This window comes from Lagenorhynchus albirostris, chromosome 21 (assembly GCF_949774975.1).
Source record: "Lagenorhynchus albirostris chromosome 21, mLagAlb1.1, whole genome shotgun sequence".
Classification (NCBI taxonomy): Eukaryota; Metazoa; Chordata; class Mammalia; order Artiodactyla; family Delphinidae; genus Lagenorhynchus; species Lagenorhynchus albirostris.
Window position 1 is genome coordinate 759,422 of NC_083115.1, and position 17,336 is coordinate 776,757.

The 17,336-nt window shown below is 39.0% G+C and overlaps 1 protein-coding gene across 1 annotated transcript in view; it reads right to left on the reverse strand.

Moving 5' to 3' along the window:
* Positions 1 to 17,336, reverse strand: part of PSD3 (pleckstrin and Sec7 domain containing 3) — a 496,191-nt gene that overhangs the window by 375,911 nt on the left and 102,944 nt on the right. The window contains exon 3 of the mRNA XM_060136247.1: positions 522 to 1,626. Within this exon, the coding sequence (XP_059992230.1) occupies positions 522 to 1,626 (1,105 nt within the window). The remainder of the gene's footprint in view (positions 1 to 521; positions 1,627 to 17,336) is intronic.

Below are 17,336 nucleotides of genomic sequence, written 5' to 3' on the forward strand. Positions count from 1 at the left end.
GCCAAGTTTACTCATCAGGGCTGTAATCAAAACATGCTGCTTGTGAGAAGGGAGACCCATGTGAGTGTCATGGAAGAACTGAATTCTGACCTCCTGATCTCTTTCAATCTAGAAAACTGAGCCAGCCTCTGTGTTCCTACATGTATAAGGCTGTATGCAGGCAACGGTGCTGCACCCAGAAGAAATGCCTGAGTTAGGATGTAATGACTACAGGATGTCAAAAAGAGTTCAAACCTTTCCACATTGTTAAAGATAATCGTGGGGTATTTAGTTACCTTGATGTTGGAGAAGTTGCAACCTGTCAAATACAATAAAACATCAGAAATGGAGTCACCTAGTTTAGAGTTCACAGTCTCCCCATATGGACAACTTTATAACAAGACCACTTTAACATCTCGGAACCTTAGAAGCAACACAGCTTACAGTCACTTCTCTTCCATTCTGTGGTAAACAAGGACCCAGGATATTGTGAATCGAGTTCTCACTGGCATCACAGACAGCAGGATACTATGCGAGCTCACCTTTCCCTGTCTCTCTCCAATTCAGGTTTCGTCTCAAGATGTTCCTTGTTTTCCCTTAGGAAGACTTCATCCTCTCCACTCTCATGAAGAGGCTCAGGCAGAAATGGCCCTGAGCCAGTGGCCAGCCTCTCTGAAGGAGCTCTCCAGGTGTCATCCCAAACACTCTCAGTTAAACCAGCTGAATCACACAAACCAGCAGATGAGATGAGATGGCTTGGCACTTTAGAAAACTCTTTGCTTTCAGGAGGGGTTGTCCTTTCCAATGATGTCTGAAAATCCACAGGTTGCCATGTCCCTCTTTTCTCCCCTCCTGTCCACAATATTTCCACCCCTTGAAATTCCACATGTTTGACCTGGCCTGGGCGTCCTGAGGAGCTGCCTCGACCACATTGCTCTGGGTGCTCTCTCCCCTGATCAGATCTCCTCTCTCTCAATAAACCAGCACTTCCCACTGAGCTGTGGGTCACGGGGCTCCCCACGGAGGATGCTGGACAAGCTGGCTCCTGCACATGGACAGCCCCCTTTCTCCCATTATTAGCTCTTAGGGAAAGCTCTGCTTGAGTTTCTCCAGTTAATAGTGCAGTCAGGTCCTCCTGGATGCTCAAATAAAAACCTTCCTCAGTCGTAACTTCAGCTGAAAGAGGTATATCGGGTGACTTTTCTCGGCCAGCAGGGAACAGTGTGTTGGCTCTCTGTGTTTTATGACTGGCAGGGTCTGGCTCTTGTTCCACCTGCTGAACTAAAAAAGTAGAAACCGCATCTCCATCCAGTACCTTTGTAGCCTGCAATGTTCCTGAAACTATTCTGGCTTCTGTGGCTTTCAGAGCTGAAATCAAAGAGTCAATGGGTTGTAAACTCTGTTCCTTGAGATGACTCTGAGAGGGGACCTCTCTGACATCTTTTGGTCCTCCGGTAACACTGAGAAGCCCAGAGGGATGGCCAGCAAGAGACTGGACCCTCTGCTGCACCTGAGGGCAGCACGGCAGAGACTCGGCATCAAACTCGAGAGAGGCTCTTAGGCCTTCTCCACTTTCCTCCATGGTCCCATATTCTGGAAATTCATTTGTGACATTCGGGGGGAGTAAAGTGCTTCCTCCATGATCACCTACAAAGAGAACAGAATGGACACATGACTTGTTCTGAACAACAGATTCCAATGTGTGTTAATAAATCTCCATACGCATCAGGCATTCAGTCATCCTTATGGGATCCTTTCACTGTCTCCTGCCCCCACCTCTGCAACACTTGCTTCTCATAACCCTGCCGGTGGTCCCTTCCACTTAGCTTACACGAGAGTACCCACAAAGGTTTTGGCACAGACAGAGACGATCTAATGACACACGCCCTATTCAACCCTGCTTCTGATGAAGTCCCACACACACACCTCGGTTGCTGCATACGCAAGAACAGATGAAAATAAGGATATGTATCATTTTCCAAATACCACTCATGAAATAGCAACTAAAGTATTTATATTGGGCACAACAACAAATAGTCTTACGATCCAGCCAACAATACCTGTGCAGTGCAATCTCTGAGATGGAAGCCTCAGAAAAAAGATATGATCTATTTAAAGTCAGTAAATATTTTTTTGGCTGGAAGCTTCCCCTTCACTGTTGGATTTCTGTTGTGGGGGGGAATGCTTTCAGAACATCCCTGGGGAATGAGACTGAAGTCAAAATGGAATAGGAAACTTAGTATGTTAAGAAAGATCTCTGGGATCCCAAATGAATAAAATTTAAATGGTATCATATGCAGAACCCCAATATATGAAGCAGTAAAAACAATTAGCATATATTTACTATGTAGGATCAAATTTACATCCTTTTCTTATTAAAACGGCAGTCAATGAGAAAAATGAAGACACTCTGATAACAGAATTTTAAATTGAGGATTTATGGATAACAGTTACAGTCCTATCACCCCAGGATCCAATTTCCTTCTGAACTTGGTTTTGGTTACTTTGTATCGAGAATATCCTCATCTACCCTGGAAATGTAGGGTCCTCACTTGGACAACTTTATGACAGAGGACACCTGTTGTTTTTGTTATTGCTTTTAAAGCATTGCCAGCTACCACCTTCCTATTCAGTGAAATGTTTGATGACTGTCTGAATATATACAATGAAATGACATGAAAGACTTGATTCCAAGGCATGTACAAAATGAGGTAACTTGGAAACATAAGTTAATGTATAGTATCCCACAGTGTGGAAAATCTGATAAATAATAATACATCTAAGAGTGTATTCAGTTTCACATTTCATTTTTGAAATAATTTGAAATACATTTTTTAAATTAAATTTGAATCAGTATTGATGGAATCCAAGAAGCACTTCTCTGTGATTGTAGTATTGATAGTACCTTCACAAGACAGAAGTAAGAGGATGCGGCTTGCTTGAAATCTGAGGAGGAAGCAACTTTCAAACCCTGATTTTGAAAAGGAAGACAGTTAAAAGCAATAAAGATTCCTCTTCCTGTGGCACACTGACATTTTAAATTTTTCAATAAAGACTGTGATAGGACTTTTAAGATTCAGTTGTCTTTAATATATTCACAAAATTGTGTGACCATCACCGCAACCTAATTCCAGAACATTTTCATCACCTCCTACCACCACCATAAAATCTATATCCAATCCATTAGCCACCATTCCTCAGCCCCTGGTAACTACCAACCTACCTTCTGTCTCTATGGATTCACGTGTTCTACTTCATATCAACAGAATCACACAATATGTGGCATTTTTTGTCTTTTTTTCCACCTAGCACAATGCTTTCAAGGTTTATCCACACTGTACCATGTACCAGAACTTCTTTTCTTTTTATTGACAAATAATATTCCATTGTATGGATATACCACAGTTTCTTTCCATTCATCTGCTGATGGACATTTGTGTTATTTCCACATTTTAGCTATTATAAATAATGAACATTTGTGTACAAGTTTTTGTGTCTACATTTATTTTCAGTTCTCTTGGGTATATATCTATGAGTGGATTCTGGGTCACATGGTAACTCTCTCTCTTTAATGTTTGGAGAAACTGCCAGTTTTCCAAAGCAACTACACCATTTTACATTCCTACCAGCAAAGTCTGAGGGTTCTAGTACTGCCCATATTTTTTATTATAGCTGTCTTAGTAGATGTGAAATGCTATCTCACTGTAGTTCTGATTTTGCTCAATATCATTAATCACTGTGGTAGTGATTAATGATATTGAGCATCTTGTCACATGCTTATTGGCCATTTGTATGTCTTCTTCAGAGACATATCCATTCAAATCCTTTGCCCATTTTATAATTGGGTTACTTGTCTTTTTATTATTGAGTTGTAAGAGTCCTTTGTATATTCTGGACAGAAGTTCCTTATCATATATATACTTTGCAAACATTTTCTCCCATTCTGTGGGTTGTCTCTTCCCTTAGTTGATGGTGTTTTGTTTTCTTGTTTTTTTGTTTTGCGGTGCACGGGCCTCTCACTGTTGTGGCCTCTCCCATTGCGGAGCACAGGCTCTGGACGCGCAGGCCAAGCGGCCATGGCTCACGGGCCTAGCCGCTCCGCGGCATGTGTGATCTTCCCGGACAGGGGCACGAACCCGTGTCCCCTGCATCAGCAGGCGGACTCTCAACCACTGCGCCACCAGGGAAGCCCGATGGTGTTTATTTTGAAGCACAATTTTTAAAAATTTTAATAAAATCCAACATCTATTTTTTTATTTTGTTGCTTGTGTCTTTGGTGTCATATGCAACAAATTATTGTCTAATCCAAGGTCACAAAGATTTATTCCTTTTTTTTTAGGAGTTTTACAGTGTTAGCTATTACATGTAGACCTTTGATCCATTTTGAATTAACTCTTGTATATGGGGTAAAGTGGAGCTCCAACGTCATTCTGTTGCATGTGGATATCCACTGTCCCAGCACTACTGTTGAAAAAAACTATTTCCCCCACTGAACTGCATTAATACCTTCATAGAAAATCAACTGACCATAAACGTAAAGGTTTATGCCTGTACTCTAAATTCTATTCCTTTGAGCTAGTAGCAAGTATAACACCATCTTGATTACTGTAGCTTTGCAGAAGTAAAATCAGGAAGTGTGAGTCCTCCTACTTTGTCCTTCCTTTTCCAGGTTGTTTTGGCTACTCTGGGACCCTGGCATTTTCCATATGAATTTTAGGATCAGCTTGCCAGACACCCGAAATGTTCATAGAGGCTGGGATGAATCTGTAGAGCACTGCATCCTAACAATAGTACTATTAAGTCTTTTGATCCATGACTATAGGATGTCTTTCCATTTATTTAATTTTCTTTAATTTCTTTTAACATGTTTTTGTTTTAAATGTACAAGTTTTACATTACTTTTGTTAAACTTACTCCCCTAAGTATTTTCTTTTTGATACTATAATATGCAGAAATTTTTTCATTTTCAGATTATTCACTGCTAGCATATAGAAATACAACTGGTTGCCGAACTTACTATTTAGTACTAATAGCTTTTTTGTGGATTCCTTAGGATTTCCTATAAGATCATGTTGTCTGTGAACAGAGATAATTTTACTTTTTTTCTTTCTTATCTGGATGTCTTTTATTTCTTTTTCTTGCCTAACTGCACTGGCCAGACCCTCTAGTACAATGTTGACTGGAAGTGGTAAGAGCTAGACATCCTTGTCTTGTTCTGGATCTTAAGAGAAAGCTTTCAGTCTTTTACCATTAAGTATGATATTAGCTGTGGGTTTTTCACAAACGCGCTATATATCAGCGTAAGGAAGATCCCTTCTACTCCCAGTTTGTCAAGTGTTTCTATCATGAAAGGGTGCCAAGTTTTGTCAAATGTTTTTTCTCTGTCAATTGAGATTTCCATGTGGGTTTTGTCTTTTAATCTAGTAAGAGTGAATTACATTAACTGACCTTTATATACTGAACCAACCTTGCATTCCTGGAATAAATACCACTTGGTCATGGTGCATAATCCTTTTTTAAAAGTTGCTAGATTCAGCTTTTTAGTATTTTTGCACCTATATTCATAAACAATATTGGTCTGTAGTTGTCTTGTGCTATCTCTGGTTTGGGTAGTAATGTGGGCTTAACAAAATGAATTGGGAAATATTCTATATTGGCATTTATTTACACCTTTTTACACTTTTTTAAAAAACATTTTTCATATTCTACACTTTTTAGGCTTTTAACAGTTTTCTCTTCCTTAATAATTCAGGGGACTTAATTTCCTCCGTAGTTTAAAAGCTATAAATTTATTGTTAAAATGCAATGAAAGAAAAAAGTATACAATCCAAAAGCATGGGCTTTTTTCTTTAACTTAGTAAAATAGCTTTAAATTGTTAGAGAAGTACTTAGATCACAGTGGGAAATACTTCCTATAGACGTTATAATGCTTTTATTTAAGTTAGAGTATGCCTTTACAAAAAATGAGGATCATAGAATATAAAACTGCAAAAGTCAAAGGAATCAAAGAATTAATTTGGCTACCTAACATAATTAGCAAGAAAACAGGCTCAAAGGAATGATGTACTTGCCAACATGATACAACAAATAAAAACCAGAGCTTATCTATTTTACCTCTACTAAGCTTTACATCCCTCCCCTGCCCTCCATCTTTATTGGTAGTGAGATACCCTAGTATGTGTCTTCAATCTTTTCCCTGAAATTTAAAAAATCTTCTGAGGGCTTCCCTGGTGGCACAGTGGTTAAGAGTCCGCCTGCTGATGCAGGGGACACGGGTTCGTGCCCCGGTCCGGGAAGATTCCACATGCTGCGGAGCTGCTGGGCCTGTGAGCCATGGCTGCTGAGCCTGCACGTCCGGAGCCTGTGCTCCGCAACGGGAGAGGCCACAACAGTGAGAGGCCCGCACACCTCAAGAAAAAAAAAAAGAAAAAAAACGATAAGAAATAAAAAGTGTTGGTAAGGATGTGAAGAAAAGAGAACCCTAGTACACTGTTGATGGAACGTAAATTAGCGCAACCTCCAGCGTGTGGAGGTTCCTCAAAAAATTAAAAATAGAACTACCATATGATACAGCAATTCCACTTATGGGTATTTACCTGAAGAAAACAAAAAAAAAAGATATCTGCACCCCTATGTTCACTGCAGCATTATTTACAATAGCCAAGATATGGAAACAACCTAAGTGCCCATAGATGGATGAATGGATAAAGAAACTGTGGTATATATATATATTATATATAGTTTATATAATGGGATATTATTCAGCCATAAAAAAGAATGAAATCTTGCCATTTGCAACAATATGATTGGACCTTGAGGACATTATGCTAAATGAAATAAGTCAGAGGAAGACACATACTGAATGGTCTCACTTACATGTGGAACCTTAAAAAAAAACAAAAACAAAAACAAGCTCACATATACAGAGGAGAGACTGGAAGTTGTCAGAAGGATGTGGGGGGAGGTGAAACGGGTAAAGTGATTCAAAAGGTACACACTTCCAGCTATAAAATAATCATGGGGATGTAATATACAGCACGGGGACCATAGTTAATAATACTGTCTTGCATATTTGAAAGTTGATAAGAGAGTAGATCTTAAAAGTCCTCATCACAAGAAAAATAATTTCTGTAACTACGTATGGTGATGGACTTACTGTGGTGATCATTTCACAACATATACAATAATGAATCATTACATTGTACACCTGAAACTAATATAATATTGTATGTCAATTATACTTCAAAAAAGAATTCTCGAAATCATGGAGAAACAAGCCTGCTCCAAAAGATGAGCTTCAGAAAAACCGTGGCCCTTCTAAGACTGACCCTGCTTGAGGCCCAGTAAATGAAATGGATTTCTTTCTACTCTGAGTAGCAAACTCCTTAAAAGAAAATGGCTGAAGGAAAAAAAAAGAAGAAGAAAAAGAACTATTTGGCAAGTCTTCTGCAGACTTGGTCACAGCTTCACAGTAGAAATGTGAAGTAAAGAAGTTTATCATAAGGGATTCTGAGCAACTGGATATAGGTTTCCCAAAAGACTATGGGGGCCACGTCCATGAAACCACAATTACGAATCATACACACATTCCCTAGGAACTAGGCCCAGTCATTTTTAGGAAAAGATTCTTTGTTTGTTTTGTCTTATTTTGTGTTGTTGCCACTAGAATATAAACTCCAAAAGAGAAGCACTTTGTCTGATTTCTTTACCATTATATCCCCGGAGCCTAGAATAACAGTACCGAGCAAAATGGATATATTTGTTGAATCAATGAATGAATGAAGAATGTCCTATAACCAACAGGATACCATTTAATAGAACCTCAAAAGAGAAACAGAAAGAAGCCTCCCAAAACCCAAGCAAAATACTACACGTCAATGCCACCTAAGTTCTGTCCCCTACTCCCAAGTACAGGCTGAAGAGAATGCTGGAAACATTGCGGGGGGTGGGGGTGGGGGGCGGGGTCGTCCTTCCTAACAAGGAGCTTGCAGTCCAGCAACTCTATCTGCATATATGTTCTCTTGCAGAGAGCAGTGGTAAAGCAGTGGTAAAGTTAAGTGGGGACAACCTTGGCCATAGTTCTAGAATTCACCATGATCCTACATGGGTTGTTACCATTAAACATTAATTTCTCAATTGTTTAACTTACTCTCTAAATGCTATGTTGCCCTATATGGTAGCCACAGCCACATATAACTACTTAAAAATTAATTAAAATTAAACTGAAAATCCAGTGCTCAATACCATATGTTGCTAGTGGCTATCATATTGCACCAGAGATACAGAATATTTTTCCATGCTCACAGAGAAGTCTGTTTGAAAGCACTGCCCTAGAACCTTCCTACTCAAAATGTGGCCAGGGGACAGCAGCATAGGTATCACCCAGGAGTCTGTTCAAAATGCAGACTCAAGTACCATCTCAGACCTTCCTAATCAGAATCTGTATTTCTAAAAAGAACCCCAGGTAATCTGTATACACTTTAAAATATGGTAGTACTTCTCCAGAGAACTACAACAATATCTAGAAGTTGTTCTGACTACATTTAAATGGTTAATTTTTATTCTGAAAGATAATCTTAAGAGTTCCTACCTCCTAACTGAAAGGTCCAAGTGTTCAATCAAGTAAACAAGAGGTAAAGAAAACATGCAGCCTCTCCTTCCAATCAAGAGAAAGCCTTGTGCATTCTGGTCTGGGTTTGCCATCCAGCTGGTCCAGGATCCTTTCAGCAGAGGAAGAGAACCACCTCGACTGTGATGGGACCTGTCTTTAGTTTACAGCTCACAGTGAATTTCTCCCACAGTGAATGGTCAATGACTCTACCTTTAGGCAAAAGACCATAAAGTCCTAAAAAAAAACCCACAAATGTAAAACTGAGCATTAGTAAATGCCTGTACATTAACATCTGTACATAGCCTTAAAGAAATTACATTGTAGCTTAAAAGAAAGAAGCTGAGGGAAAGGTAAGGTTTTTCTGGTTTTAAAAACTGGGAGATTTTCCCAGACTTTCAAGGTTCATGTCACTGGATATATCACTTGTAAAATAAAAATGCATAGGCAAATTCACTCTCGTGTGGCACTTTCAAGACAGCACTATTTTTTATAAGTACAGTTGAGCACATTTTCAATCCTTTACAAATCATGGCTAACCCAGCCACTAGAAGTCAGTTTCTCTCCTTCCCTTGTAGGTTGTTCATAAATGCAGTAATGCCCTTGGTGCTCTCTGTTCCCTAATGAATATCAGCTACCAAACATATTAAAACGTATATAATCAGTTAGTGTGATAAAAGAACTATAAATTCTTAAGTTATTTCAACACTGGAAAACTTACAGAAACAACCTTAAAGACACACTGCCCCCGACCTGTCAGGAAGGAATTCAATCCCATGGACAGATGGGTGCCTAATTGTCCCCTTTAGTCTGAAATTTCATAAATCAATAAAAAAAAATTGAAGACAAAGGTCCAATTTACAAAGCAACATAAAAAGTAAGGCTTGCAGAGTAAAAAATCTCAAATACATTTTATCTATAAGTAATCATAATCCTTAACTGTGAATAACAATGATCAATGTTTCTAACAATCAATAAACCCCTCCAGTATCACAGTGATGCATGCATGGTTTCGATTTGCAGTGCAGTAGAAAAAGTTTTATTTAAAAAAAGGAAACAAACAGGAGAATAATCCATTTTTACTAAGCAATAGAAAATACATTTAGTATGATAAAGGTGATATAAAATGAGTATGAGTAATGATAATTTGCTAAATGAGTAATCTAAGTACATTATACTTTGTTACACACTCTTAATAAAAGTCCCACTTTGGAGACGGCTACAGTATGTAGTTGAGGATGCTGGCTATTACCTGGTCACTAATAACTCTCTAAAAGCACAGATATTTAAGGTATTTATATATTACAAAACCCAGGAAAAGGTCTGCCGACCACTACACAAGCTATTAGCATGTGCACACGAGACAGTTCTATTAATTGGACACTCTTTCCCCAAGTGATTAATAGTTACAGCTGTGCTCATCACAAACTAAATTTCACATACTAATGATTCAGAACCCAATTTTTCTCCTTCAATTGTAGTCCCTGGGGAAATGAGACTAGCTTTCCATTCCAGTCAACTGCAGAGGAGCTCTGTGGGCTAGGAGCAGCAGCACACAACACACGGTAGGTAAGACAAGTGCGCTAAGGAGCAGCCCAGTGACCCTAACCCAGGCCTCTGCCAGCGTGCAGAGACCTGGCACTCATCACGGAGGAGAAATTCTAAGCTGCAAGAGCTGAATTTAGATCTATCTTTAAAATCATTGTTTTTAAAAGCTGGTTTCCTTTTCTCAATCAGTAGGATTCTCCACTTTGACCTATCATCCACTCTCATTTGTTTCTTCTTATATCCACACTTTGTGCTTCTCCTTCCAGTCTTAGCGCTTCTGATCATCATTGCTCCTCTGATTTCATCCATTCTATCCTTTTTCTACTTCTTCCTGTTAGGAATCCACACTTTTAAAAACCCAATTTTATGTTCTAATTTTTTCCAGCTTTATTGAGATGTAATCCATATATAACATTGTGTAGGTTCAGGGTATACAACGTGTTGATTTGATAAACTTAGAGATTGAAAAATGATCACCACTATAGCTTGAGCTAACACCTCTGCCACATCACACAATTACTTCCTTTTTTGTGGTGAAAACATTTAAGATCTACTCTCTTAGCAGCTTCAAAGTACATCATACAATATTATTAACTATAATCACGATGCTTTACATCAGAGCCCCAGAACTTATTCATCTTGTAACTCTAAGTTTGTACCCTTGACCAGCATCTCCCCATTTTCCCCACCCTGACAGCCCCTGGTCACCACCACTTTACTCTCTGAAAACCCAATTTTTAAATTTCTCTGATCTTCACTGATTTTTTTTGTTTTCTCTTTATTTTTAAAAGCAAAAGTTTAAGCTTTTAAAGAACTCCACAGTCTTGTTTATAGCAGGCTCTCTTCTGCTAAAGTTAACACAGATGTGGTGGTATTAATATAAGTTCTTATTTAAGATATTTTATTAAATATTTTAATATTTTAAAATTGAAATATTAAAGAAATTTAATACTTAAGTTGAAATTCAAAATACTATACAATTCTTTTTCTTAAAAATCACAAATGCCAAGCGGCTGGAGTGCCTAGCAGTGATGATCCACTACAGCTGTGGACTTCCCTAAACCGCTGTGTGCCAAGACAGATGTCAAGTGCAGTGGAAAACAACAGCTGCACTCAGCCTCCAGCCTGTCACAAGCCTCAGCTGATCCATATTTGCATTCAGTAGTTTTCATGCTCAATAAGAGACCCACAGTTTTGGTAAGGATTCAGGCTGCAAATTGACATGAGCAATAATTCCAAGCGTCTCTGAAAATGCAAATTTCACCGAAGTCAAGTTCCCTGGTGAGAGAGAAATAAATCTTGAACTACTCTAAAAGTGACACTTTCCACAGATAAGAAAAACACACCCCCATGTGTAAACTGAGGAAAAATAAACCTCCAGCAGAGGCCACCTCAGCCTCAAGGACAGTGCTCAAGGAGCGGCTGTGGTGCTGCCTGGGGCTAGCCACGCTCTCCTCCAGAGACTCCGGCAGAGCAGGGGGAAAGCAGTCTGAGCTCTTTAAGAGAAACTCCTCCCCATTCCCATCCAGTGCCACAATATGATGGCTTTCTAAAACTACAGGGGTAGCTGGTTTCCTCTTTCTTTCTATATAATACATCAGAAACAGGGAGAAACAGGATGATAGAATTCTGTGTTCCCAGGAAAGCCGTTTGAACAACAACAAAAAACAATGAAAGGAAATAAAATTACAGGTAAGAATAATATTCTGTTTTCTATTTAAAAATAAAAATTTTGAAAAATCCAATGTCAGATGCTAAAATAAACCTTCCACGTTAAAGCCAGGGGAGGTTCTGGGCAACAGCACTCGGAGGGCAGGTGGTGTCTTTCTGGTGGCTGGGGAATTAAAGAACGGCTGGTGTGGACACCCCGGATAAATGCAGTATGTGCTTCTCTAGTCAGGATTCAGCAAAACCTCATCCAGCCCCAGCAGTCTCCTACTGGGATGGTCAAAAGACAAGACTAGTAAGCAAAAGCAGTCAATAATACAGACGGATCATTTTACAGCAGCATTTTACAAAAGATAAATATACAAAATATATTTGCCTGCATAGACCTACAAATAGAGGTTACTCACAGAGATTACTGTAGCTCCAGCAGTTACCCATTGATCATAGAAAATGCCCAGTTCATCAGCTTAACGCTTGAGAAAAGTTAGCTAGAAAAGAAGCTGGCTAATTCAAAATCTGCCGTTCTAGTAACTGGAAGCAAATGAGTTTCAGATTTCCTGGCAGCCCCTGTGGCCCTGCAATGCACAGGGTGATGTCCATGGAAGCGCTCTGAGCACCAGGAGCCCGGCTGAGCGAGCTGCCGCCTCTCCCTGTGTCACAAAGGCACAGCAGCCTGCCCTCACGCTCCCGTCTGCCTCTGCGCTCTCCACCTTGGTAGCTTACCGAAAACAACCACCGTAGGGCCTTTCTATATTTGCGAAAACTACTTCCAAGGAGATAATGGAGATGACGGGAGTGAGCTTTAATGTAACCATTTCCCCAGTGCAGCAGCAGGAACCCCAGCAAAGCCTCGGAGAGGACTGTACCACCCCGGGTGACATCAGAGGTGGGGCTGTCATCTCAGAATTATGCAGCATTTTCTCTGATGCAAGAAGGACACGCGTGAAAGGAGATGGATGGGCTCCCTTTTAAAGGGTTTAATTCTTGTGTTATTTAACCAGAAAAGGCAAAAGCAAATGTAATGTTGAACAACTGCCGTGGGAGGATCTCAATCCTGCTTTCCCAGTCCTCATCTCACGGCTAAATGATGCTGCCAACTAAAGTCATTTTACTGACGACTGCATTACCATTCCTGCAATTAAATTCTTATTTAATGGGTAGCTGATATTACTTGGAAAATGTGACATGAAAAAATTCGAAGACATTAACATTTAGTTTTAAATATGATGACATAAACTTTTACATCACCAATGGTACCTCAGATGTATGCAATACCTTTCTACACAATCTCAATAAAAATACTAAATGAAAAACTAATGGTTTTGTAGATGAGAAAAGTGAAGTGAAAAATAGCACGAGATGAAGAGCATAGTGTAATATCGGTCCTTAGTCTTAGTAACAGAGGTTAATACAAACATTGAAAATATCTCATCTTCTATAACCTTAATTTTCCAACTAGTATAAAAAGCAAAGGCCAATACAAAGCAATTGATGATTATTTTTATTCACTCCGTATGCATTTACTGAGTACCTAATAGGTGTGAGATAATGTGCTGAGTTTAATTTGGAGTATACATTTCTCATAAATAATATAGCCAGAATAGAAAATATTTATAAAATGCTTACTATGTGCCAGGCACCACACTAAGCAGCTTTATTGTATTAACTTATCTATTCCTACCAGCAGCCCTGTGGGATAGCTACCATAATTAACCCATTTTACAGATAAAACTACTGAAACATAAGAAGTATCTGACTTGTATGAGTTCACATGGCTAAAACCGGCACAGGCAGGATTCAATTACAGGCACTAAGGCTGCAAAGTCCACCCTCTCAGTCCATAAAGCTACACTGACTCCTGGGGGCTTCCTTGTCAAGTAAAACAATTCCAAAGGAAGAATATAATTTTCAGAATTTGGAACCACAGCAAGTCAAAAATAGCAAGAAGATTCACCCAAATATAAGAGGATAAAGGCAGAGAGTACACCTAGAGAAAGCATACGAAGATAGTGAAAATGACACCCAGGAGAGGAATTTCAGTGTTGACTGCTCCAGTGACCTTGGGCCAATGGCTTTAAATCTTTCGGCTTTAGTTTCCTTACTTCTGAGCTATAGATTTTTAAGTTATAAAAGCACGGTTAAAGCGCACAATCTAGACTTGTAGTCTGGGTTCCATCACTTTCCAATTATGTCCCTCAAGCAAGATTTAACCTCTGAGGGGCTCAATTTTCTCATCCAAAAAAAATGAGGAAAACAATGAGGTTGTTCTGAGAATTAAATTAACTATTCATATAAATATATAAAGCACTCATACTAGCAACTAGTATATAATAAAAGCTCAAGATTATTATTATTGTTACTATAATCATCATTACTTTTAGCATTATTACTGCATTTTTAAACTACAACTGCCAGCTTCCTCCCTTTTCAAAAACTTCTCCAAGAAGAGCTGCAATTTTTCCAGAGTTGGTAGGAAAAGCAGAAAGGACAACCTTTGCTGGTGTCATACAAACATTAACCAACCCATGAATCACCAACTCTCTGTGAGATATAAGCTGAAGTTGTTGGGTGTGCTTTCCAAGAAAGCTCCTTACAAGGGGAAAAAACTCAAATACATGAATGAGGGTGCTGAATAAAGTTACTGAGATTATAAAAAGGCTACATAACTAAGATGATCCCCTTAAATGCATCTACCAGTGACTGAGGAAATGAAACTGTCTCAACCACACAACTGTCTCATTTCCAAATGTCTAGCGTTTCACATTAGGCTTTAATTAACAATATCTTTGACAGACATCCTAAAACTCACCATTTTAAAAAGTAAAGCTTGAAAATAAATTTGTTACATATTCTCTAGTCTCTCATGTACACTATCGCTAAAAAATATACATGTGGAAACAGCACCTGAGTCTACGACTGGGTTGGCAGTGACATCCTGAAGTCTTTGACTGTCTGGTTTTGTTTTGTTTCTGAAATGTAACCTAATAAAGCTGCCATTATCCTTGAAAGACAGATAATATCAATAATATTCAGATGAGAGAACCATTAAAAAATTTACCAACCAATATTCTGTTTATATCTCCTCTGTAAAAGATAATTTGTTTTTCTAGAAATATCACTGACAGACTGTACCAATCAAAAAAGCTAGATTTATAAAATACACTTTTTCATTAAAATTTAAGATCTTCTAAACAAAAGTATACAACAGCCAACTGCAACCAATGTTTTTTAATGAAGAAAGTATGAAATTTAAATTATAAAGTATTTTGAGTGTTAACATAAAGTTTGTATTGACTGTATCTTATTTTCTGTGTTGACGCTCTGGCATTTGGGGCCTTGATCTTGGAGAGTCAGCCCCTCCCAGGGCTAGCTATTTCCTGAAGAGAGCAAAGGACTCCCCTGGGAGTACACTTCTGATGCACCAATCAACCAATCCAGAGCCACACCCCATGCATCTCCTTCCTCAACCTCTCCCACCTAAGCCAATATTCCCCGGCTCTACATCACCCAAGGGCCTGGCATGGGACAACTAGGAACTACCCCTAGACTTTAACCCTTGAAATTATTCAAACTATATAATCCTAAGCTTACACAGGTATCACCCTGCCTTACCCATTCCTTCCAGCAAAAACCCCATTAAAGGCTGGGCTGTGCTCTTCCCCACCCCCCTCTATCCCCATGTGGCCCTGCAGGTGTTTCTAGAGATCTGTGAGTACACTTCTTTCTTCATGACAATTATTCCCATGTCTGTGTGACTTACCATACCTGATTAAAACAAATCCTAAATACAAATCTTGTAAGAAAGTTTTAAGAGAAATGAATAATTAATTATTCTTGAATAACAAAATTTAAAATCAGTAATGTATTTCTAGACTTTATTGTCACTAGCACTGACAAGCTGTAGGTAATAAATTGCTATTTGATATAACGTGTTACTTCTCAAAAATTTCCAACAAAGTAATACAAACAGGCAAGCAAACTACTATTATCCAATTTAGTATAAAATTTTAGAACTAAAAATATTTTACAAATAAAGACTGTATAATGCCAATTTTGTCACAACATATGATATTTTATTATTTGCCTTTATTACTTACTAAATCCATGAGGAGACAAGATTATCAGAAGAACTGGTAACAATAGTTCCTTATTTGAAATAACTTCGTTTTATTGAGCAAATTTCAACAAATAAGAAGCCAGTTTTCCAGGCTTCCCTGGTGGCGCGGTGGTTGGGGGTCCGCCTGCCGATGCAGGGGACGTGGGTTCGTGCCCCGGTCTGGGAGGATCCCACATGCCGCGGAGCGGCTGGGCCCGTGAGCCATGGCCGCTGAGCCTGAGTGTCTGGAGCCTGTGCTCCGCAATGGGAGAGGCCACAACAGTGAGAGGCCCGCGTACCGCAAAAAAAAAAAAAAAAAGAAGAAGCCAGTTTTCCTATCTCAAGTTATTTATTTTTTAATTCTGGTTCTTAGATGTTAACAAATATACGCAGTGCCAATTTCAGGATTATAAAAATTTAGTTTTTACATATTAGTCTACTGTCTCTATTATAAGGTACATCTGAATGTTTAAGATTAACATAGAAAACAGAATCCAGGAAGACATAACATGAAAATAAATCCAAGTGAGCAGAGAGGACAGGTGTGCACACCAAGACTAGAAATAATGACAGTTATGCCAGAGCTTTATACTCTGAACATTGTTTTAAAAAAATAACAAAAATTCACTTGTAACTTATAAGAAATATATACACAGCCCTACTAGTAAGCTTGTAGGGAAACATACCTTACAAAAAGTGTGTATGTCTGAAACCTCCTGTTCAGTAAAGATATAATTTAAAATCACCTACAAACTCTCCAACTCTCCCAGGACTGCTTGGCAGGACGACCACAGTCAGTGGACCTGAGGGTCTGCATTGGTGAGGAGAGGGTGAGCCGTCTCAGAGTGCAGAACCACTGCGCCTTCTCTGCACTACAGACTGTGTGGGGAGGCGGCGGGGGTGGAGGGTGGAGACCTGGAGGAGGAGAGACTGGGCAAGATGCTATTTACCTATAAAGCTACCCTGTCACCCTCCAAGTCACTCCCCACTGTGTTCCTGCTCCCCCACCAGCTGTGATGACAAGGAAAGAGCAGGAAACAGAACTGCAGCAGGTCTTGTTGTCAGTCCCTATTTACCCAGTGCTTACTACACAGCAGACACCCAATTAACTGTTTCATTTAACCCTTAAAATCTCCTAAGAAGTAAAGACCAGGTATACCTAAATATAAGGCAACCCAATGGACAAAAAGTCGTTGGCTACACTTTAAGGATGTACATTAAATAATCAAATAGCTTCTCATAATATTTTATGTTAATTGTGTACATATATAAAATAACATACTACATAAAACAATAAAAATACTTGCTCTGACTTACATTTCTGGTAATTATCAGAGTCAAGCTTTTCACATGCAATTGTCGTTAGAATCTTTGCTACCACCACAGTCTCATTTTCAGTTATATTACATCTTAGGTTCTGCTTTAAGTTGAGATACA